The following is a 24,147-nucleotide window of genomic DNA, read 5'->3' on the forward strand; positions in this document are numbered from 1 at the left end:
GAGCCTCGACTTTGTATGCAAAAAAAAACATGGTCGTACTGTATTTAGAAGATGAGAAAATTATACAATAATACCTGCCAATGATGCCTAAATGCAAGGTAAATTGGACATTCTTATGTCAAAGAGAGAAAGGGATCCATAAAAAACAAATACTATAAGTCAGATAAATAACTGACAAAGTAAAAGAGGAAAGATTTACAATAGTTACTTAGTTGAGCAGAAAGGATAATGCCCCATGTCAGGAGTGAGGATGTAAAGCACTGTGACAACAAAAGAAGAGGGCAAGTAAAGCTTAAAAACACAAGGTTAATGAAAAATGTTCTACTTTCAATAAAATGAACAGCCAATTGGTGATCAAAGATAATTACTCAATCTCACAGATTGTTTCTTTTTCATTTCCCCCCCCCCCCCCCCGTTATTGATGCTTCTTTTACCTTTTACACATTATCATGAATCCACCCGCTTCCTCCACCCACATCTCTTTCCATCCCACTTCCCGAGCTCCTGACCATCCCTTTCCTTTGTGTGGAGATGATGTGGGATCCTGCTATTTTGGCAGCAAACCAGCACTTTGGTTCCCTCACCCTAATGCTGATAATGTTTGTCTAAAACATTTGACACCATAATATAGTAGAGCAGAAAAGCTAAGAAGATTATTGACCTAACTTATTTCTCGGTTGGTGGTCAAAGTTGTTATACTCTGACCTTTAAAACCAAGCTTAACATATCCTGCTTATGGCAGTTTTATACACTACTAATTACATGGACGAGTGTATTGCACCAACAACACAAATCGTCAAAACATGTGGTAAAATCGTTTCTTAAAAATTGGTGTTATCAGTCTTGGTTGCGGAAAGCATCGAGTCTGCTTGACTTGCATCGGGTCTGCATGTTTTGTGCTTGCAGTCTGTATAAATAGAGCAAACACTAACTGTGAAAATAGAATGATTACGACGATGGAAAGTGCATTGTGCATACATTTTACAGGTGCCAGACTTCAAGAGACGACTTAACGCTTGTGGATGTAAAATTGTTAGATAATTTGTTCTTTCTTTCAAGTAAATTCCTTCATTTTAAATCACTGCATTGTGTCTTTGTGCTTCGTTTACTTATTTTTGGGACTTTTTAATTTATCTTTTGAACTAAAATGTGTATCGCACATGGTTGGCAACAAAAATGACAACACAAAAACCTCGTTCAAAACAAATAAAAGATAAGCAGGTAAAATATTCAGCTCAAGTAACATTGCACTTGTAAATGCCCAACATTTGAGTGCAAAACTTTAGAACATATGCGCATTATTCAACAAAATAAATGTAAACAACCTGTGCACACATAAATACGTAAATAAAAACATTCATAAACTGATGCAAGCTTACAAAGAAGAATGCACGCTGTATTTATAAATAATGTTTGTCAACCACGAGCTAATGGTTGGGAGCATGGTTTCAACACCCAAACATGCACGGCACTCTTTCATTCCTCAAAGTCTCAGGCAAGGCAAGATGTAAGTGGAAGGAAAACAAACAAACAATTGAGTTCAAAGATCTTCAAGTCCGTTGGTGCAAAATATGTTGACATAGTAAAAAAAAATTCAATTGACCTGTGATTGTAGATGTCAACAACAATTTAATCTTGATGAGTCTACCCTTCACATTGAGGGGGTTCAATGCATGTCATATTGATTTGCTCAATGTTGAAGTAAATGTTCCCAACCAGAGCCTGTAGACCAGGCAATTACAGATGGCCAAATGAAGAACAGTTAAGAAGGAATAACCGAGACATTACTGTGCCTCGCAAATTAAGTGCAAAGAGGTTGCAGCATGTAGTCAGTGTGATAACTCACACATCTGTTCTCTGAACCTTTTTAGATGGAACATTGTTGGGCATGTAGCATTGTTTGACCATGTCAGTGTACGAGACATCATCCATATAGTCACTCTTTCCCACAGTTGAAGTGCTAGAGCTCTTCTGGAGTTCTGCAGCAGTATCACAGTTGTAACTGGAAATGTGTAAGTACTGTGCCTGGTCATCGTTTTCTGTTTCTCGGTGATAAAAGTAGTTGAAGTTGGAAACTATGACCGGCACTGGAAGTGCAATTGTAAGTACACCAGCGATAGCACAAAGTGACCCCACAATTTTACCACCGACAGTTATCGGCCACATGTCTCCATATCCCACAGTTGTCATGGTGACAACTGCCCACCAGAATGAATGGGGAATGCTTCTGAAGCTCGTCTTTGCTTCATCTGCCTCGGCGAAGTACACGGCGCTGGAGAAGAGGATAACACCAATGAAGAGAAAGAAGATCAGCAGGCCCAGCTCTCGCATGCTCGCGTTCAAAGTCTGCCCGAGGATTTGGAGACCCTTCGAGTGGCGCGAGAGCTTGAATATCCTGAAGACACGAACAAGGCGAATGACGCGCAGGATGGCGAGAGACATTGTCTGCTGACCATTACCTTGCTGCTCAGCAAGTTCCATTCCAAGTGTGATGAAGTACGGAAGAATAGCAACAATATCAATTATGTTCATGATGTTCCTGAAGAAATCGGGCTTGCTGGGACTCGCGAAGAATCGCACCAGGAGTTCGAAAGAGAACCAGACGATGCAGATGGTTTCCACAATGAAGAACGGGTCGGCGAAGGCGTTTTCTTTAGATGCAGCTACAGCTGTGACATTTTGCGCTGGATAATCATCTTCCCGGAACACCGGGAGTGTCTCGAGGCAAAATATGATGATGGAGATCGTAATGACTAGCACGGAGACAATGGCTATGGCCCGTGCTGTGCTGGAACTCTCAGGATATTCAAACATAAGCCATACCTGTCTCTGGTACTCACATTTGGGCATTGGTCGCTCTTCTTCCTTTATGTAACCTTCATCTTCACGATACCTGTCGAAGAATGATTTCACCATTGCTCTGGTATTTATAAGAGTTTAGAAAATGCATAACACTTGCACATTTAGTCAAGAAGAGTTATCCTAATGTTCTTTAAAATGCTCTCTGCTCTCTCTCTCTCTCTCTCCTAATGTTCTTAGTATTAAAAGCCAAATATACTGTTTATAAACTGCTAAAAATAAATGGTGTGGAATAATTTACATATGTCCACAATTCTTTTTCCTATAAAGCATTAAAATAAAAAAACAAGGTGATATAAATCCAAAGGATTATACTTGATGGGTATATTCTCAAATTTTCAGTCATTTCTTAATCAAGTTCACTATATACTCTTGCATTTCATCGATACATAATAACAGCACAATTTTCCAACAAGAGTAAAGGCCGCACAACAGAAGGATGGAGGAAAGACAAGTTAAAACGAACTATATATAGAACAAATCAAAAGTATGAGGCTAGATGAATACTTCCTGTCAAATAGGAAGTTCAGTAAGGCAGGAAAGCATGGAAGGTCAAAGGAGCAACTTATTTGATGGAAAATGTTGATGTATGGCAATCCAGTGAGTCAGAAATGAAGAACACAACTAAGCTAGTCCCAGAGATGAAAAAAACAGTAAGCATAAAACAGTCAATGTGAGGAGGAAGCTTGAAATTAATCAGAGGGTTCATGATGAGAGGAGTTTTTCATTACATGAAATAAAATCCCCAAGAAATAGCAAATAGAGATACAACAAATAAGACAGATTAAACTATCTCCAATGCATCTTCGACCCTCAACCAGATATAATCAGTGATGCTGTTGATGTTGTGCTTGATTATGAAGCAGAGGAGGTGGAATGGTAGTCATGGTGGAGAGCTTGCAAATGCACAAATATTTGAAAACCTTTGCTATGTGTGTACGGTTAATGGTGCAGACAGATAAAAATGCAATTGCTTTATACAAAAACTCAAAATTTTACAACCACTTAAAACTTTCCTTTGGTTGAAGAAAAATGCAAAGCCATTCCTGATTTGTGAAATGCCAGAAAAATATTTATAAAGAAATATAGATGTAAATTACACCAAACTAATATTAATAATATGAATAAGGAGAGTATATTAAGATAAACAAGCTAATGGATAGGTTAATAAAACAAATATTGTCACGTACACGGACCACTTTGCACCAGGCGAGTACAACCCTTGTGAGTGGCTGAAATGGTGTTTAAATTACTGCATTCTTTATTGCTCTTTTTTTATTGTTAACAGAATCGACGCTCGTGTAAGAGCTAACACATTGAACATGAAAACATGCACAGACACATAAAACATACAATGAAGGGAGCAAGAGACAAGGGGGGGGAGAGAGGGAAGCACATAAGCACAACAACAGTAGAGAACAAGGACGTCGTTATATCTGTGGAAGACGGCGGGGGGGGGGGGCTGGGGGAGGAGGGAGGGGTACACGGTATAAAGCAAATGAACACGACTAGGAATTTCACGACTCGGAATTTCAGGAAAGAAGTCGGTGATTGAAAGAGCCAGATTTGGGGTGTTTTAACGGGGGTAGAAAAGATCAAGGTTTTGGATGGGGGAAGATAAGAGATGGTGGTGAACAGCTGTTTTAAAGACCTGGAGGGAGGAGAGGGATTGAAGAGAGTGAGGGAGTTTGTTCCAGAGACAGGAGAAAAGAGGAATGAAAGAGTGAAGGTGAGCAGAGAGCCTTGATTTTGGCAAGGCACATACTATTACCAAACCCCAAGGTTTACTTAACCAAACAAATCTGAAACTGGTGGTGTTTGTAAATGACAACATCGTATAATTATATTTGCCGTTAGTGGTTGTTAAATTGTTGTGTCGTAAAGTACTCCAACAATGAAGAATTCAGTAAGTTCCAACTGTTTTATTCAATCCAACATCGGACGCACGTCCCGTTCCCATCCTCTCCATGCTCCGTCCTCTACCTGGAACTCCTCCTTTTGGTCACGCCCCCTCTAGCGTACCTTCTATGCACAACACCACATAAATATAGCCTCATTATATGATATATTTTCATGTTCGTTGTACTTCAACTGGTAATGTTACATTTAATCAACTACTATCTTGATTGATTTCTGACGTATTTCCGGTCATACAGTACTTCGTTGTTGGCGAGGACCACATCGCAACTTTGTGTACATACGTAATCAGGAAATAGTGCTGTATATTACCCCTGATTTGTATCGATATACTTTAGGGTGAACACTTTGTTACCGCAATATGTGTTTGTCAAGCCCACAGTTATGCATCGGAATACTTTGTAATGTACGTGTGTGATTATTTAGACCATGTTCGAAAGTAGTCCGAACGCCGTTTATTCATTCGCCACACGTCTTTGAGAGGGAGAACGACCTATAATCCAAGCACGGCAACTCGTCTTTAGAGCCCAGCATAAAGAGGCAACAAGGTATTCTTTCATTATAATTCGGTGCATAAATATGTCGGGCATCTATGGAACAAAGTATTTTGTGGTTTCAAGGGTTTTAATGTCAAGCTTTAGTATTATTTAATTTCGGTTCTCTCCTCAACCCTCATGTTTCTGGGCCCAAGCCGTGTAATTGTGAGTTCATGTATCATGCTATATGTCTCTGTCAATTTGGAAAGTTGAACTATTGACGTATATATCAGATAATGTGACATTGTTCTAACTATTTGTATTTTGTTTGCACCGTAATAGTTTCTGCGGTGTCAATATGAGTTCGAAACTTCCTTACGGTGTGCAAGCGCTGTATTGTGAGAAGAATGAAGTCCAAGACACCCGTATTGAGATATTTGCTCGTGATTATGCTGAGGCATCTACAGTGTTTGCTCGTGAAAGGCAAAAGGCGAGAAAACGTTCCTTGTAATTAAAATGGTTAAATAAATGAGACATGGGGGGTCGAGACAAAAATATTCGTAACTAACACGATGACAAACAAATGGGAAAGGTAAGGCAAGAAAAACCCGAATTTATGTACAAGATAAATAAATAAAGCCTAACCCAACTATGGTGCCATACACCAGTTTCCCACAACGAACAAAAGGACAGGTGAGGGCATGTGTCAGGAATGAGATTGTGGCAGACGAGAGCTGATCGTGGTGTGCACTGGGCCGGATTACCGCATAGGCCAACTAGGCCCGGAAACTTGAGGGCGTGGGGTGGGTGGGGAAGAGTATGGATAATATATATATATTTTACATTTCCACAACACATGTTACACTTAACACCAAATAAATATATTGTTGTGGATATGGGATTTGCATCCATCCATATCCGCTTGTAAATATTCCCCTATTTCCTCAATACTTCCCAACTCTCCCCAATCCCCCATTCCCTAGTCCCATTTTCTGTAAACAACACTCTGTAGACCCGACCTCCCCCTATTTCCCCCATTAAAGGTCGCATCCAGGTTCACCGCATCTCATGTAAGACAACTATAGGACATCTTGCTAGTTATTTTTAGTCTATGTCAGTTAAGGATTCGTTTCCATTAATTCTGACCCTTCGTTGCACCAGAATGTGATTGTATGGCACCGTTAGGAAGTTTAGGACCTCCCAATACCTCCCCGCAGCTCTTCCTCACAGTTCAACAACAACAACAACAACAACAACGAGCGCAGGGAGTGCGCGTCCTCACTCCGGCTTGGTAGGAGTGGTGGGAGGGCACCAGGCCTTCCCAACGAGCCGCCATCGGACATGTGCTCGACGGGGTTACCAAACAGGGGCTCCCTGTCGGCTCCTCGTCAAGGGCGGAGCCCGGTAACCCCCGCACCCAATGGAAGCGGCGGACCGGCCCCAGTGGGGCGGAACCAACCAGCCGAGGGCGTGTCACTCCCCGCTGAGCATGCGCAGTGAGAGGGAGGTGACGTCAGATGCGCGCTGAGCTTGGAGCAAGCAAGACCACCTCCGAGCGCTGTGAGACCTCCCTGCATCTTTTGAACCGTGCTTTATCCTGTCCCCGAGCCAAGGTGCACCTTGTGCCATCGACCTACCTGTCCCTTCCTGCCATCAATCCCTGTGTAAGTCTACCTTGTCCGTTTGTCCGTGGTCTGTCGGGGAATAGATAAGACTGTATTTAAGTGCCCATCTCTTCTGTGTCTTTACCTCGCTCTGCCTTGTAATCTACCCCCTTTTCTCCACCACTGTAATTATACCCTCCTCCGGAGGTCTTGAGAACTGTACCCCCCTTGCGTCGTTTCCTCTTTCCCAGTCGTCGTGTCCTTTCCATCATTGATTTAGCATAGCGCGATTTGGCCAACGTATGGGTGAATCGGGTGAGTGTAAGGGAAGAAACGGGGAGCAACTATTCGGCTGCGGTGACCTCCGCTCGGTAAATAACATCCAATCCGCGGTCCGTAACAATATGTTAATCAAACAGGAACTATTAACAGCCCTACATCTACAGTGGTGAGAAAAAGTTTGTGAACCCTTTATAATTTTCTGTATTTCTGCATAAATTTGACCGAACATGTGATCAGATAATCATCTAAGTCCCAATAATGGATAAAGAGAACACGATCAAACAAATATTACACAAAAAAATTTACGTTTTCATTTATTTATATATTGAGCAAAATGATCTAACATTCAATTTCCTTGACAGAAAAAGTATGTGAACCTCTAGGTTAATCAGCTCAATTAAGGGGCTAATTCCAGTCAGGCATTTCAATCAATGGGATGGCAATCAGGATTGAGTTTGGGTGGTACTGCCCTATATGAAAAACATAAACTTTGCTCTTTACAACCAGAGTCTGGTCTTCACAACACAGGTTTGTGGAAGCGTGTCATGCCCGATCAAGAGAGATGTCCGAGGACGTCAGAAAAATAGTTGGCGATGCTCATTGGTCTGGAAACGGTTACAAAACCATTTCTAAAGATGTTGGGCTCCACCAATCAGGCATGATGGTGTACAAATTGAAACAATGCAACACCATTGTTACTCTTTCCAGGAGTTGTTATCCAACGAAAATCATTCCAAGAGCAAGGCGTACAATAATCCAGGAGGTCACAAAGAACCCCAGGGTAATGTCTAAGGATATGCAGGCCTCTCTTGCATTGGCTGGCAGTGTTCATGAGTCCACAATCAGGAAAACACTGAACAAGAATGGTGTGCATGGGTGGATAAGCAAGGAGGAAATGACTGCTCTGCGAGAAGAACATAGCCACCCGTTTCAAATTTGCCAAAGACCACCTGGATGATCCAGAAGGCTATTGGAAAAATGTTCTGTGGACATACGAGTCGAAAGTGGAACTTTTTGGCTTAAATGAGAAACGTTATTTTTGGCGAAAACCAAATGCTGCATTCCAACATAATAATCTAATCTCAAACGTGAAGCATGGTAGTGGTGGGAGTATCATGGTTTGGGGCTGCTTTCCTGCCTCAGGACCCGGACAGCTTGCCATCATTGACGGAACCATTAATTCTGGGTTGAACCAACAAATTTTACAAGAGAATGTCAATTTTACAAGAGAATGTCCAGGCATCCGTCCATGAACTGAAGCTTAACATTTTTAAAAGTGATTTTTCACCATTGAGAGATAGGGCTAAAAATGATATATAGCAGGATATCTCAAAACGTTATGGACGGATTCGGACGAAACTTTGTGGACAGGGTGTGTGTGTGATAAGGAAGAATTTATTCGATTTTCGTGAAAATTCGGATACGGATCCAGATACGAGAATTTTAAAGTTTTAAAATGATTCTTCACCATTGAGTGATAGCGCCAAAACGATATATAGCATGATATTTCAAAAAGTCGTGGACGACTTATGACAAAACTGGGTGTATGAGTTGGTTAGGTGACAATAACAATCCAATTCGATTTTGGTTCGGGCCTGAATGCAGATCTGACCCATCAGTGGGATACAACACATATTTAGGTCAGATCAGTCTCTTGACTGCCACTGGTAACACTTACATGCCACTGGTAACCCAGTGCTACCTGCCACATGGTCGGGTAGTCGGTAACTAAACTGTCTACCCTCACTAGCTTGCCAGTGTGGAAGGTAACTGTGACACCCTGCAGGACTGAAAACAATACCTGGTAAAGGACGGATGAGTTCCCTTTTGGAGCCAACGGCCATACAGTAAGGAGATGGTGTCTCCTAAAAAAAACACCCATCCGGTTGGACCGGTTTTTTAGGTAGTAGGTTGTAAATAGCAACCGCTCAGGGGAGTACTATCTTTCTGACTTAGGAGCGTTAAAGTGGTGCCCGGAGCCATCTTACACTCTCCGTGTCAGGATTTCTGGTCTTACTTTCTGTCTCACTCAAACGATAGTTATCGGGCTAGCTTCAATCTCTTTCTGGCAAACAAACATCATACACTTTTCATCATACACATTTCTTCTCTTTTATTTAAGGCCTGGCCTCGATGAGGACTATATAGTATGTGAAGCCGAGGAGCCGAGCTTTAACAAGGAGCCTTCAACATAAAAGAAAAAAGAAAAACCTGTACATCATGGTGGAGGTATGCTCACTACAGAGTGCTATTCTAGTTAAACCTGTTACCAACATTGGACCGTCGGCCTGGTGCACATTTCGTGATTTGGAATAATAACCACGATGAGAGTTGAACTCCGGGCCATTGGAAATTTTCCGCGTGAAATCCTCATTAGGAGTAAAATCACGGTTCGATTCCCCACGGTTTGCTTGGCCCCAAATCCTAATTAAATGGGGAAATTACTATCGGCGACAGATCTTGTGAGAGGTTCTGCAAGTCAAAAACCGAAGAAAAAAATCTGTTCAGTTTTCCCGGCAGATGACATATAATCCCTAAGGACAATTCGTCACTAAATTAGAGATGGTCTGGGTGGAAGATCAGACCGTGTGTCCATCACACAGTCTGCCATTACAATACAATGGCATCTTCTCGTGTACTCTCCCTTGTCAAAGGTGGTGTGTTTATCTTTAAATGTAGTCTCTTGGAGCCTTTCTTATTTCTAGTTTATATAAACAAACTTTCAACAACTTTTATGTATGATCTCTTGTTCCATTTTGATGACGAGTCCACATCTAAGTGTGCAGACAAGGCCTGTTTTGCTCCTGTAAGGTCTGTGATGCCGGTCGGACTATTTTCAGTTCAGTTGTTGTAAAGTTTGTTATTTTACATTGTTATGAGGGCTTGCTTGGGTTACTAGTCAATGAATACTATTATTTTGACCACCAAAGGTGGATGAAGGTTATTTTGTCACCCTTGTCTGTCTGTCTGTTTGTCCGTTTGTTTGTGTACAAAATATCTCAAAAAGTTGTGGATGGATTCAGACGAAATTTAGCAGAGATGTAGCGTATAGTGTAGGCTGTTATGTCATTTCGTGTTTTTTTTTTGTTAAAAGCAAAATTCCACTTGATTCCTTGTCTTTGGGGTGTCACATGTTCGAAAAAATAGGTTGTTAATTTTTTAAAACGGATTAAGGGTGTCAAATCCAAGATGGCCGCCAAAATATATAAATTCCATTAAAACTGGTATTCTGAACACAGTATGAGGTCCAAATTAATGATAATACCCATAATTTCAATACCAAGGAGTTCAAAAACAATTAATTTCAATATGGCAGTCAAATTCAAAATGGTGGAAAAATCAAAGATGGCCGCCACTTCTTAAATAACCACAGTACAAAAACTTAATGTTCTTGATAACACAAATTGTGAATGATGAAATAGGTCCATTTTGGTGGTAATGCCCACATAAGTAATGCTAGGCCGTTGGGAAAACATGTTACTGATTCGTTGAAATCGGTGGATGCCAGCCATAGTGAGAAATAGTGAGAAAATCCAATATGGCTACCATTGTTTTACACAAAGGTCCACATTGCTATAACAATGATAGCGTAATGTAATTTCCTGTTTGACCATATTTAAATATTCCTGTCTCACAATCATCCGTTTTACCTTACAAGTCCTCGTGTTCATCTCCCACAATGTTCTGAGCTGATTGTTCATTGTTGCTACAGCCGTAGTTCAAACAGCTACAGACCTCTGTGCATGGGAGTTTATTGCTGCGGCAACTACAGGAGTTTCCTTTGCATCCTGATTTGCAGCCACATTTTACCAGCTTAGTCACGGCCTCTGGTGCTGGAGGGTTCAAACACATCACCGGAAGAAATCTATTTTCCTCTGACTTCCATCCGTAGTCAGTGGGAGAAGGAAGGGACGGTTGACTTTCGCATGCCTGCATCCATATCATTGCAATATAATGTGCTCGCAGAATGTGTGGTGTCAATGATCCAGAGGTTGGAGGCAGACTCTCTCCCTCGGCCTGTCGATTTGAGTACAAGAACCATCGTAGTGCATTTACTTTGGTGTGTGTTTTGGATCTGTACAACAAGCAAACGAACCTTTCCAGTTGGTCAATTGCGTTTGGAGAGGGTGTAGCAGCAGATTTGCCAAGTGAAGCAAGTGAATCCAGTATCATATCATCGCAGGACATGAACACCTTCATACACCAGTCCTTTGTCCTGCCGGCGAACCTGCCACACATATCTGATCCTGTGAAAGAATGAAACCCGAGAATAGCTGAGGCGCGGTTAACTCCTAACTTTTCAAAGATAGGTTTGACTGCAATTTTCCTATTCAGTTTTCCTTTTCCGGTAAGGAAATATGTCTCAGCAGGTAGCTGTGGATACATGTGGATCATCAGCAAGAAGACATCGGTATCTGGAGAGTCTATTACAAGTTCTACATCGCCGTTAACTGTTAGGGCATGGAGCAAGAGTAACGTATCCGCTTCTTCATGACCGTGTTTTACCAATTCATCAGGCACACTTACATTGCCTTTTGTCTCAGTGCCGAAGGTTACCATGAACTTCTTCAATTTGTTGGCAGAGCTGTTGCTGTGATCCAGAGTCTTTGCAGCTAAATACTCTACAAGTTCTGCCTTGGTTTTGACACTTGAAAGGAAGTCCTTCAAGGAAATATTCTGGATCAGTGTACTATCTTGGATGTGATAGTAGGTCGAGTTTCCCTTTGTTCTCTTTTTTCTCATTTGCTCTTTCAGAGAACTTTCGACGTATCTGTCAAATACCAGTCTTACTTCGTCGTAGTTAGCTGCAATCCTGATAAGCTTTTCAAGAAATGACATGGCAAAATCACTGCATGTTTTCATTTTGTCTGTCTTGGAGATGGAGTTAACGAGGGCCATGCCATCTATGACTACAACTTTAAATTTCTCAGACATGTCGGACATGTCAGTTGAAGCTTCTTGCTCAGGCTGCGCTTCTTGTACTTCAGGCGCCTCGGCTTGGGGTGGTACTTCAGTTTGGGAGTTTTCACTCAATACTTGGTCGCCAGAAACACTCGGTATGGCATTAGCTGGATCGCTTGTGGCTTCTGTTGGGCTAGGTTGCTCCTTGGTAACTAGCGCTTCAAGATGATGAAGGACCTTAGCCTTGTCATATGCTAGGAGAAGTGACCCATCCGAAGCGAAAAGGGCACGTGGAACAATTCCAAATTCATACTTCCCAATACAGTCCTTTAGATCAAGGTCTGGACGGCTTCTTGATGCTACTATAAACCTCTGTAGGAGTCCTCGTTCTTCTTTGACTTTAATGAGTTTGTCACCTGCTTTCACTTTCTTCACTGTGTTGGCACTTTTGAAAGTGCCTATGTTCTTTCTCTTCATTGGATCCCACACTGAAAGTTTTCCTTCTGTAAGGCGTTCTTTGACAAATGTCTGGAACAACTGTTGTCCGATGGCATCGCGGTCTACTATGTCCTTTGTTACCTTTTCCTCAATTACTTTCTTGGTAAGAAGGTTACACAGGTCACTCTCATCGGTTACGAATGGGTCTCCATGAACAACAAATACCTCTGTCAATCTAGCGGAATTTCTCATTACTCGGGTGGACTTTCCCCCTGTGATCTCGTGGTGTTGGTCTCTGGTATCAGCACCTTCCATGCCATATTCTCTTTGAAACTCCTCTACTAGATTAGACAAGTCAAGTGCAATCAGGAAGAAACGGTCTAGAGCTCTCTCAATTTGGGTTATTCCAGTAATGCCTCCAATGACCTTGAGTTTGCGGTTCTCCTGCTCAATTCCGTGATCTGGACCTATTGAAGTGAATGCAGCAATCCCCTTTGTCACACAGAAATTTCCTTTCAGGAGTTCTGCCCAGACATCTGGAAAAACTTGTTCTGTTTGCTGCATTGTTGACAGGTACAAAGGGAGCAAACGTGTGTAGTTCAGGTGGTCGTGAGCAAAGAAGTACTTGATAAGAGCTTCAGTAAGATAAACTTGATAAGAGCTTGATATTTTGAATTTGACTGCCATATTGAAATTAATTGTTTTTGAACTCCTTGGTATTGAAATTATGGGTATTATCATTAATTTGGACCTCATACTGTGTTCAGAATACCAGTTTTAATGGAATTTATATATTTTGGCGGCCATCTTGGATTTGACACCCTTAATCCGTTTAAAAAAATTAACAACCTATTTTTTCGAACATGTGACACCCCAAAGACAAGGAGTCAAGTGGAATTTTGCTTTTAACAAAAAAAAAACACGACAGCCATTTTTAAGACATAGCAGCCTACACTAGTATGTGACAAGGACGAAATGATTAGATTTTGGTGAAGATCCGGATTCGGATCCGGCTACTAGAATTACTTAATTTTAAAGTAATTGTTCACCATTGGGAGATAGGGCCAAAAACGATACATAGCAGGATATCTCAAAAAATTATGGATGGATTTGGACGAAACTTTTTGGGCAGGTTATGTGTGTGACAAGGAAGAATCGATTCAATTTCGGTGAAGATCCAGATCCGGATCCAGCGAGTAGAATTTTTAAGTGATTCTTCACCATTGAGTGATATGGCCAACCAGAAAGAGGTATGCTCTCGACTGAGTAACGTTCTAGTTGAATGTTGTGTTCATTGCAGTCATTAAGACTCCCATACTTCTTTGTATATTTGCTTCTGTTGCTTGCTTGGGTTACACAGTTGGCCTCATATATAGTCCAAGCCATTTAGCATTTGACGGGGAAAAAACTGCAACACTACCGATCTCATTAGTATTGATTACCCTCAAGGTACCTTTATAACATACTAAAAGTATAAAGGTCTAAAAATATGGGGTGACTCTCAAATAATGCAATCAAGTTTTCTCCATTTAGCCCCATGTTAAAATACGTACATATGCCGCATGCTATGATTATTGTCGCTCTCTGAACTTCTATTGCTTATTTTATACACTGGACCTAATCACTAGCACGATATAATAAATAAAGGATATCATACTGTACAATATTGTATATATAAGTGAAGTTTTTACTGTTTTAGTGTAGCGGCTACCGCTGGGTTTTCACAATCGCCTTGCACCTATCAAGGACGCGGAGCGATCACCATGCCGGGCTCGTCCAGGACGCCCGGGCAGGCCCGCGCTCAACTTGCCAGGCCTCGGTCGGGACGCTCGGGCATGCCCGGGCAGGCTCGCCCTCAACTTGCCAGGCCGCAGCCAGGACGCTGGGCCACGCCCCCTCTCGCCTTTCCTGGGCAAACGCTCCGGGATAATATGTATATATATTGCTGCCCGATAAACGGGCTTTTCAGAGTGCCTGAGTGTTTGGTTTGATTAAAGCAACTCGGATGAATTCCAGCTTTTTGTCGCGTCCATTCTTCCGATCGACGTGGGAGCCCCAGCTCCTTCATTGGTGACCTACCGACATGGACACGGCAGTCGCCCTTAAACTGCCTACCTTCTGGGAGGCTCACGCGGCGGTTTGGTTCGCACAGGCGGATTCCCTGTTCGCCCTGCGAGGCATCACGGCCGACGACACCCACTTCCACCATGTGGTAGCAGCGCTCGGTTCGGCCACTGCGGCCCGCGCCCTGAGCCTCCTCGAGAGCCCGCCAGCCGCTGACAAATACGGCGTGATTAAGAAGCTTCTCCTCGACGCTTTCGCCCTCCCATCGGCGGAACGCGCACGGCGCCTGCTCGACCTGCCCGAGCTCGGCGACACGCGCCCTTCTGAGCGAATGGACTACATGCTTTCACTGCTCGGCGAGCACTCTCCGGCATTCCTGTTCCGGGAGCTGTTCCTCCGTCAGCTGCCTAACCCGGTACGCCTCGCCCTGGCAAGCACGACGATCACAGATCCCCGGGCCCTTGCCAGAGAAGCCGACAAGATCTCCGCCGCAGGTCAGCGCATCGCAGCGGCGACATGGGACCCACCGCCGTCCGACGCAACACCCATGGCACCCGAGCACCCGGCACGGTCGACGACCGAACTGCCGACGCAATTGGCGGCCGCTACACCGAGCCGACCACCTCCAGCACGACGACCGGGGCCTCCACCTGACCAAGCGTGGTGTTACTATCATGCCAGGTTCGGACAGAAGGCCCGGACATGCCGACCCCCGTGCACCTTCGGCAGGCCGGGAAACGGCCGGGCCGGCGTTCATTACCAGCCATGAGCGCCGGCCACACGGGCAACTTACTGTTCATCACGGATAAAGCGTCCGGACGGCGCTTCCTGTGCGACACCAGCGCCCAACTGAGCGTCATACCCACCTCTGACCAGGACAGGCAGTCCGCAGTTTGCGGCCCCTCCTTGGTTGCGGCCAACGGATCGACCATCCGCACCTTCGGCCCGCGCAACGTCACCCTCTGCTTCGGTGGCCAACGCTTTGCTTGGACGTTTGTAACCGCAAACGTGCCCATGGCTCTGCTAGGTGCCGACTTCCTCTGCGCACACGGACTGCTGGTGGACGTCCAACGGCGTCGTTTAATCAATGCCGAAACCTTCAGCTCCCTGGTATGCACATTGAGCAGCTCCGCGCCGACCGAGCTGGCATGCGCCGTCCCGGCGGCGAACGAGTTTGCTCGCCTGCTCACGGAGTTCCCGGCCCTCACGCGGCCGACGTTTTCGGCCGTCGCAGTACGGCATGGGATCGAGCACCACATACCAACCATGGGCCCGCCGGTCTACGCCAGGGCCCGCCGCCTCGACCCAGCCAAGCTCGCCGTGGCGAAGGCCGAATTCGACGCGTTGGAGCACCTCGGCATCGTGCGGCGCTCCGATAGCGCGTGGGCCTCGCCACTGCACATCGTGCCAAAGCCGGGGGGTGGATGGCGCCCATGTGGCGACTACCGCCGTCTCAATGACGCTACCACTCCCGACAGGTACCCGATCCCGCATATCCAAGACTTCTCCGCCCGTCTGGCAGGACGGGTCATTTTTTCGAAAATTGATCTCATACGGGGATATCACCAGGTACCTGTCAGGGCGGCCGACGTCCCTAAAACGGCAGTCATCACGCCGTTCGGCTTATTCGAATTCTTGCGGATGCCGTTTGGTCTCAAGAACGCGGCTCAGGCGTTCCAGCGCTTGATGGATGGCGTGCTGCGTGACCTGCCGTTCCTTTTCGTTTACCTGGATGACATCCTCGTCGCCAGCACATCCCGGGCCGAGCACCTCCTCCACCTCCGAACACTGTTCGGGCGCCTCAGCGAGCACGGCCTCATCGTCAACCCGGCCAAATGCCACTTCGGCACGACGGCCGTTGATTTTTTCGGCCACCACATCACCAAGAACGGGGCCGTGCCGCTGCCAACCAAGGTCGAGGCCATCACCACGTTCCCGCGTCCCCGCACCATAAAGGCCCTGCAGGAATTCCTGGGAATGGTGAATTTTTATCACCGCTTCGTGCCCCGCGCTGCTCAACTCATGCGGCCCCTCTACGAAGCCCTCCGGGGCAAGCCGGCCAAGCACGACATCGCCTGGTCTGCAGCAATGGATGCGGCCTTCCAAAGCTCAAAGCGGGCCCTCGCCGACGCAACACTGCTCGCTCACCCGGTGCTCAACGCTCCCATCGCCCTCACCAAGGATGCCTCTGACTACGCGGTGGGCGCCGTACATGAGCAATGGGTGAACGGGGTTTGGCAGCCACTCGCTTTTTTCAGCCGGCAGCTCCGGCCGAACGAGCTCAAATACAGCACGTTTGACCGGGAGCTCCTCGGTCTACACCTGGCCGTCCGCCATTTCCGCCACCTCCTGGAGGGCCGACCTTTCACGGCGTTCGTCGACCACAAGCCGTTGGTTTACGCCATGGCCAAGGTCACGGAGCCGTGGTCGGCCCGCCAACAGCACCACCTCTCCGCCGTGTCGGAGTTTACCATGGACATCCGGCACGTCGCCGGCAAAAACAACGCCGTGGCCGACTGTCTCTCCCGGGCCAGCGCGAACGCGGTCCACCTGGGCGTGGACTTTGCGCTTATGGCGGCGGACCAAACCACCGACACCACGGTGCAAGCCCTCCGGGCGGCGGACACGGGCCTCCGCCTGGCCGACATCCCCTTTGCGGACACTGTCCTGCTCTGCGACGTCTCCCAAGGCCAGCCTCGCCCCATCGTGCCCGTCACCTGGCAACGCCGCATCTTCGCCTCCCTCCACGGCCTTTCCCACCCGGGCCGGAAAGCTTCCCAGAAGCTGGTGTCGGCGTGATTCGTCTGGCACGGCCTTCGTCGGGACGTCCGCGATTGGATCAGCACCTGCACGGCCTGCCAATGGGCCAAGGTCCACCGACACACCCAGGCCCCGCTGGCACCTTTCACCGTGCCCGAACGACGTTTCGACCACGTCAACGTGGATCTGGTGGGCCCCCTCCCCCCGTCACGGGGGTTCACACACCTGCTCACCATGGTGGACAGGACCACCAGGTGGCCGGAGGCCGTTCCCCTCGTCTCCACCACCACCGCCGACGTGGCACAGGCTTTCATCGCCACCTGGGTCGCCCGCTTCGGCGCACCGGCGGACATCTCGTCAGACCGCGGACCACAGTTCACCTCCGAGCTGTGGGGCGCGGTCGCCCGCAACCTGGGGGTCAAGCTCCACCGTACTACGGCCTACCACCCCCAAGCAAACGGGTTGTGCGAGCGATTCCACCGCTCCATGAAGGCCGCGCTCATGGCCGGCCTTCAAGACGGCGGTTGGGCCGACCGGCTGCCGTGGGTCCTTTTGGGCCTCCGCACGGCCCCCAAGGAGGACCTCCAGGCATCCACCGCCGAACTGGTCTATGGCCAGGCGCTACGCGTCCCGGGCGAATTCGTGCCCGACGCTACCAGTCCCTGGTCCGCAGCTCACCAGCGCTCGGACCTCCAGGAGGCCGCCCGACGGTTTGCCCCCGTGCCAACATCCCACCACGGTGACCCCCAGTCCTACATCCCCCCAGCACTTCGCACAGCGGAGTATGTTTTTGTGCGTCACGACGCACATCGGGGGCCACTCCGGCCGCCGTACGACGGGCCCTTCTGGGTGCTGCGACGGGACGACAAGTCGTTCGTCATCGACATCGGCGGCAGGTCGGACCGGATTGCGGTGGACCGCCTCAAGCCGGCGCACGTGGACGTCGACCACCCACCACGGGTGGCCCTTCCGCCGCGGCGAGGCCGCCCCCTGTCCACGGTGCCCCCCACTCGACCGCCCACCACCACCACACCGGACCCCCTCCCACGACCCGCCAGGGGTCGCTTCGGCCGGGTCCGTCAACTCGACAATGCTGTTTGTCATTCCGTAATGTGTAGTTTGGCTAAATGTAAGGCTAAATGTGTAGTTTGGAAACCAATTCCGTAATTCGGTTAATTGTGGGTGTGAGTCATTTAGATAGGACGCAACGCAGCAGGGGGGACATATATAGTGTTAAAACTGTCACACTCAGGGTAGAAGGTTAAAAGTAGAGGGTAACCACACCTAAGTGTCACACTAATTTAAAAGATAGTCCTGATTGTTTCGGCTCAGGGCGAGCCTGGAAAAAGGGGGGGGGGCAGTGTTGCGGTTTTGAGAACCCACACTCTTGTAAATAAATATGACATTAAAGGGTTAAAGGTTGCACCCCGTAGATAGGCCACAAGCAACACGAAGGTCATCATAGGACTTCAGTTATTTCATTAGTATGTGTAGAGGTAAGGCCGTGTTTCCAATAGTTGAATCTGCGTTGTGTCAATCAAATAAGGAGTAGGCCCCAATACGTTCATTTTTATAGCCTCCCTCTCCAAGCCACGCCATTAAGCGCGTCCCTACAGTCTGTACCTCATGGCCCCTCCCAAGTGTTACGCGCCTCAGCCAGCAGCAGCTGTCTTAGCGCTCGCTCAACGCCGCCATAAGCCACGAGGCAAGGCCCGAGAAAGGGGGCGGAGCGCCAGGAAGAAGGTGTGGCCACGTCAACCCACCATCAGGGCGTGGCCGGTAAGCGATTACCAGCCAACCAGGGCTGAAGTGACATCGCCGACAGGCGTGGCTTTGGGGCTCGCAGAGCGATCGCTTGGTTGTGTTATAAAAGCGCGAACACAAAGCCCTTTCACAGGACTTAATGGGAAACGCGCGTTGCAAAAGGACTTACGAGATATACGGCGCGCTTGATGAGAGAACTTACCGGAGGACTGATGCAGTGGCGCTGATTACAGGAGGACCTTATTAAAGGAGGACTTATCGGGAGAGCGCACCTTTGTGAAGAGATATACGGCGCGCTTGATGAGAGAACTGTCCAAGACAGTGTTGTATGATTGGCGTTGTAAAGGACTGGTTGGAAACGCGCTGTGCGAAAGGACCTTGGAGAGAGGGGGCGTTTGGCACGAGTGTGCATTTATTACATACGCCATAGGACACCAGCTTCCCCCCCGTTATATAATTGTCCGGCCGCGTTCCAACTACATGCGAAGCTGCCTGCCGGGTTTCGTCCGTTGGACCGGAGCCTGGATCGGAGCCTGGGCGCGTTGGTGACCATCAACCATCTACAATCCCCGTGTGAGTGTGTATGTTTGTCCTGCGTATTAAGTATAGGACTGTTTAAGGCTGCCCTGTGTTCTTCTTCTTCCTCTTCCTATCCTGTACATTCTTTAGTTTCCTCTTCTCCTTCTTGTAAATTGTTTATAAACCAATCTTTGTTCTTCCTATTTTCTGGGTTTCCACTTTATCCGATCGCATTAGTCTTTTCTCAATTGGGTAAACGTGGCACGATTAGAAACCGCTCAGAATCGGGTTTAGTCATTTGTTAACAGCTCGGATCGCGGATTGCTATCCGCTCGGCATTTTCCATCATATCCGTGGTTCGAGCGGGAGTTATTCCCTCGTTTCCGGCCGGCGTTAGTAATTAGGTAGTAGTGAACCCCTAGGCCTAACAAACCCTACCTAACGCCGCGCCGGGAAGGACGGTATAACTTCCAGGTCTCGGGTCGGCCAGATGAAAGGACAAGGGGATTAACCCCCCTTGATAAGGGGAGAGCTGACGTCCGAGATCAGTAACAATATATATATATACCTACACAGTACACATACATATATATATATATATATATATATATATATATATATATATATATATATATATATATATATTGTTACGGATCGCGGTTAGATGTTATTTCGACCGAGCGGTGGTGTATTACCGCGACCTAACAGTTATTCCCCGACTCTTCCCCAACTCACCCGATTCCACCCGAACGTTGGCCAAATCGCGCTACGCTAAATCAATGATTGGAAAGGACACAACGACTGGGATAAATGAAACGACGCAAGGGGTACAGTTCTCAAGACCTCCGGAGGAGGGTATAATTAGTAGTGGAGAAAAGGGGTAGATTACAAGGTAGAGTGAGGTAAAAGACACAGAAGAGATGGGCACTTAAATACAATCTTATCTTAGCCCAGACAGACCACAGACAAACGGAACAAGGCTGACTTACACAGGGATTGATGGCAGGAAGGGACAGGCAGTCGATAGCACAAGGTGCACCTTGGCTCAGGGACAGGATCAAGCACGGTCCAAGAGATGCAGGGAGGCCTCACAGCGCTCGGAGGTGGCGTCTTTCTTTCTCCAAGCTCAGCGCGCATCTGACGTCACCTCCCTCTTCCTGCGCATGCTCAGCGGGGAGTGACACGCCCTCGGCTGGTTGGCTCCGCCCCAGATGGGACCGGTCCGCCGCTTCCATTGGGTGCGGGGGTTACCGGGCTCCGCCCTTGACGAGGAGCTGACAGGGAGCCCCTATTTGGTAACCCCGCCGAGCACATGTTCGATGGCGGCTCGCTGGGAAGGCCTCATGCCCTCCCAACACCCCCTACCAACCAAGCCGGAGTGAGGACGCGCACTCCCTGTGCACGCCGCCGCCGTTGCTGTTGTTGTTGTTGTTGTTGCTGAACCGTGAGGAAGAGCTGCGGGGAGGTATTGGGAGGTCCTAAACTTCCTAACGGTGCCATACAATCACATTCTGGTGCAACGAAGGGTCAGAATTAATGGAAACGAGTCCTTAACTGACATAGACTAAGAATAACTAGCAAGATGTCCTATAGTTGTCTTACATGAGATGCGGTGAACCTGGGCACGACATTTAATGGGGGAAATAGGGGGAGGTCGGGTCTACAGAGTGTTGTTTACAGAAAATGGGACTAGGGAATGGGGGATTGGGGATAGTTGGGAAGTATTGAGGAAATAGGGGAATATTTACAAGCGGATATGGATGGATGCAAATCCCATATCCGCAACAATATATATATATATATATATATATATTGTTACTGATCGCGGATTAAGATGTTATTTACCGAGCGGTGGTATTGCCGCGACCGTTACAGGATCCCTGACTCACCCGATTCACCCAGAACTTTGGCCGTATCGCACCACAGCTGCCCAATCTGGGAAAAGACTGAAACGACGAAATGCAAGAGGAAAAGGAATAAAACGAATAGACGGACAGAAGAGTAATTTGATTTATTATTTACACAAGCAAAAAGGAGCAATCAAGGTTTATTTACAACACATAAGACGCAGGTGACACAGTGCAAATTTTAGCTTACCTACAGACTTAATTAAATACCCAGGGACAGAACAAACAAAACAAACTCACGTATACAAGAAGGGTGGAAAGGCAGGAGGTGGATGGCTGGAGGGAGAGGAAAGGTCCAAGGGGGTCCTGCAGCTCAACCGGCGCGTTTAGCAGCCGCCGTTCCTTTACGGTCCTGCTCCAAACCGCCGTTCAGGCCCCCTTTGGCTGTTGGGTGTTCTTGCTGCGGTGGCCTCCGCTGCGTTCCCAGGACTTGTCTGACTCGTTGGTCCACACCCTCAACTATTTCTTGGTCCCTCACTCTTTACCACCGACTCCTCACCGCAACCAACGCAACCACTTGACCACCACCTCTACTGACTGACTCTTCACCACTCTCCACTTGACGACCGACTCTCAACCAACTCAGACCAACTCAACAACTCACTTCCGTCTGCGCCTTTTATAGCGCCTCCAGCAATTCAGCCGCCGGCGTTTTGGACACGCCCATCGGGGTGCTCACCTCGGCCCTGGTTGGTCGCGCGACCCTCGGGCTCCCCCCTGGATGACGACGGGCGGGCACGCCCCTCTTCCCCTCTATGACGAGGTGGAGACACGCCTTTCTTCCCCGACTCGAGCCTCGTGGTCAATGGCGGTTATTGGAGGGGAGGTGATTGAGAATCGAGGGCTCAGCAATGACGAGAGGGGATGTAATTGGCAATCGAGGGTTGGCAATCACGAGAGGGGATGTAAAAGGGAATGGAGATTTCAGGGATGGGAAGGAAAGGGAGATTTTGGGGATGGGAAGGAAAGGGAGATTTTGGGGATGGGAAGGAAAGGGGATCTATTCTCTTTCACTGGTGCAATGGAGTACTTCAATTAATGGGAGACACAGCCTTACCCTAAAACACAGAATAAGAGATAACTATCAACAGGGGTATTCTATTATTTGGCTGATGTGTATGCTTGTGGACTAATTATGGGATGCCCTTTCACCTTTACACAGCTCCGGAGGTAGGGGGGCGCAGAATAAACAATAATAATAATAGTACAGCACACAATCAAAAAATATACAGTCCTCATCTCCGCAACACTGCACCCTCCTCCTCTTAGGCATGTCCCGGGCCTACAACTTTTACTTTTAGTGTGACATGTAGGTGTAGTTCCCTCTACTTTTACCCTGACCCTGAGTGCGACAGTTTTAAAACATAAATAAATGTGTCCCGCTGCTCCATTGCACCCTGCCTAACAGACTTACGCCCACAGTTAACCGAATTGCGGAATGGTCTTCAAACTATACACTGACGGTGGGAAGCATTATTTACAATGACGCTATTTTTATTTACAAAACTAACCCAGGACCTGTAATTGTTCTTTCTGGGGGGGAGACAGTCTGCTCTGCATCGACGCACCATTAAAGCACCCAAAAACGCACCAATACAAGCACCCTTAAGCACCAATCGGTGCAGTCACCATTGTTCATCAATAAAAATAAACCAACAACCCCTAACCCTGCAGGTGATCTCTTGCTCTTCGGCTCCCTCTGCTGGTTATTATTATTTTCCTGGTGTTGTCATCTTCCCTTGCTGGCGGCCTATTTGCTATAAAAGAATGCACCTAACGTGTCCGTTTTTATTTTATTTATGGCCCACAGGGGCCGACTACGTGTGGTTCACCTGTGGGGCATCGGTGCCCTGTGGCCAAGGTCCACCAGCAAGATTTCGGGCCCTCATGGCCGGTTCCAGCAGAGGGGCCATGCCCCAACCCATGGGGTCCATAGGTGGTGCTCGACCACAGACATGTGGTCCATAATGTGGTGCATCGATGCAGACAGCTGGTTCTGGGAATTTCGGGCGCACAATGGCCCCCCCACGCACGCTCCCCTCGGCAGCCAGTGGTGCACAGGTCATGTGGGAGACAAAAGGGGAAAGACAATTGAGCGAGGGGTAAGGTCACAAGGGTACACATCAATAAGGCAATGCAAGGCGAAATGCGTACGGAGGGCGAAGTGAGAAAGCTCGTCCCTACCGTACGTCACCCCCCTGTCACCTACCCTACCCTTGCCCTTACCCCATATGTACAAAAATCTACACATTTACAAATTCGTCACTACTGTCACGTCTTCCCCATATTTCCCCTATACCAAATTCGTCTCCACAATCCCTCTACTTCAAAATTTGCCATCACCAAATTCATCATCAATCCTCATAAGGAGGCAGAGATGGAACATCAAAGCACAATGTCACACCCACGTCATGATGCGTCTCACATTCCAAAACATTTGCATCAAAAATAATTAAACATGGCATGGTGCGGAGTACCTGTCACCTCAGGTGAGTGGATGCAGATGGTGCGAGGAGACTTCATCCTAACTACTTTCTAAATGACATTAACACACTTTACACTACCCGGGGTCTTTCCCTGCCAATCCATTGGCCAACTTACACTACGGGTTCTAAAAACCAATTCCCATTGACCAAACTGTGGTGCTTCTCAATT

At 47.4% G+C, this 24,147-nt stretch overlaps 1 protein-coding gene across 1 annotated transcript in view; it reads right to left on the reverse strand.

The window, feature by feature from the left end:
• Positions 1-1,373: 1,373 nt before the first annotated feature.
• The window catches only part of LOC144893010 (potassium voltage-gated channel subfamily A member 3-like), a 47,594-nt gene continuing 24,820 nt past the window's right edge, over positions 1,374-24,147 (reverse strand). Inside the window, exon 2 of the mRNA XM_078782361.1 lies at positions 1,374-2,893. Coding sequence (XP_078638487.1) covers positions 1,843-2,893 — 1,051 coding nt within the window. The 3' untranslated portion in view covers positions 1,374-1,842. The remainder of the gene's footprint in view (positions 2,894-24,147) is intronic.

The sequence above is a fragment of the Myxine glutinosa genome, chromosome 7 (genome assembly GCF_964187855.1).
Source record: "Myxine glutinosa chromosome 7, kmMyxGlut1.1, whole genome shotgun sequence".
NCBI classification, from domain to species: Eukaryota; Metazoa; Chordata; class Myxini; order Myxiniformes; family Myxinidae; genus Myxine; species Myxine glutinosa.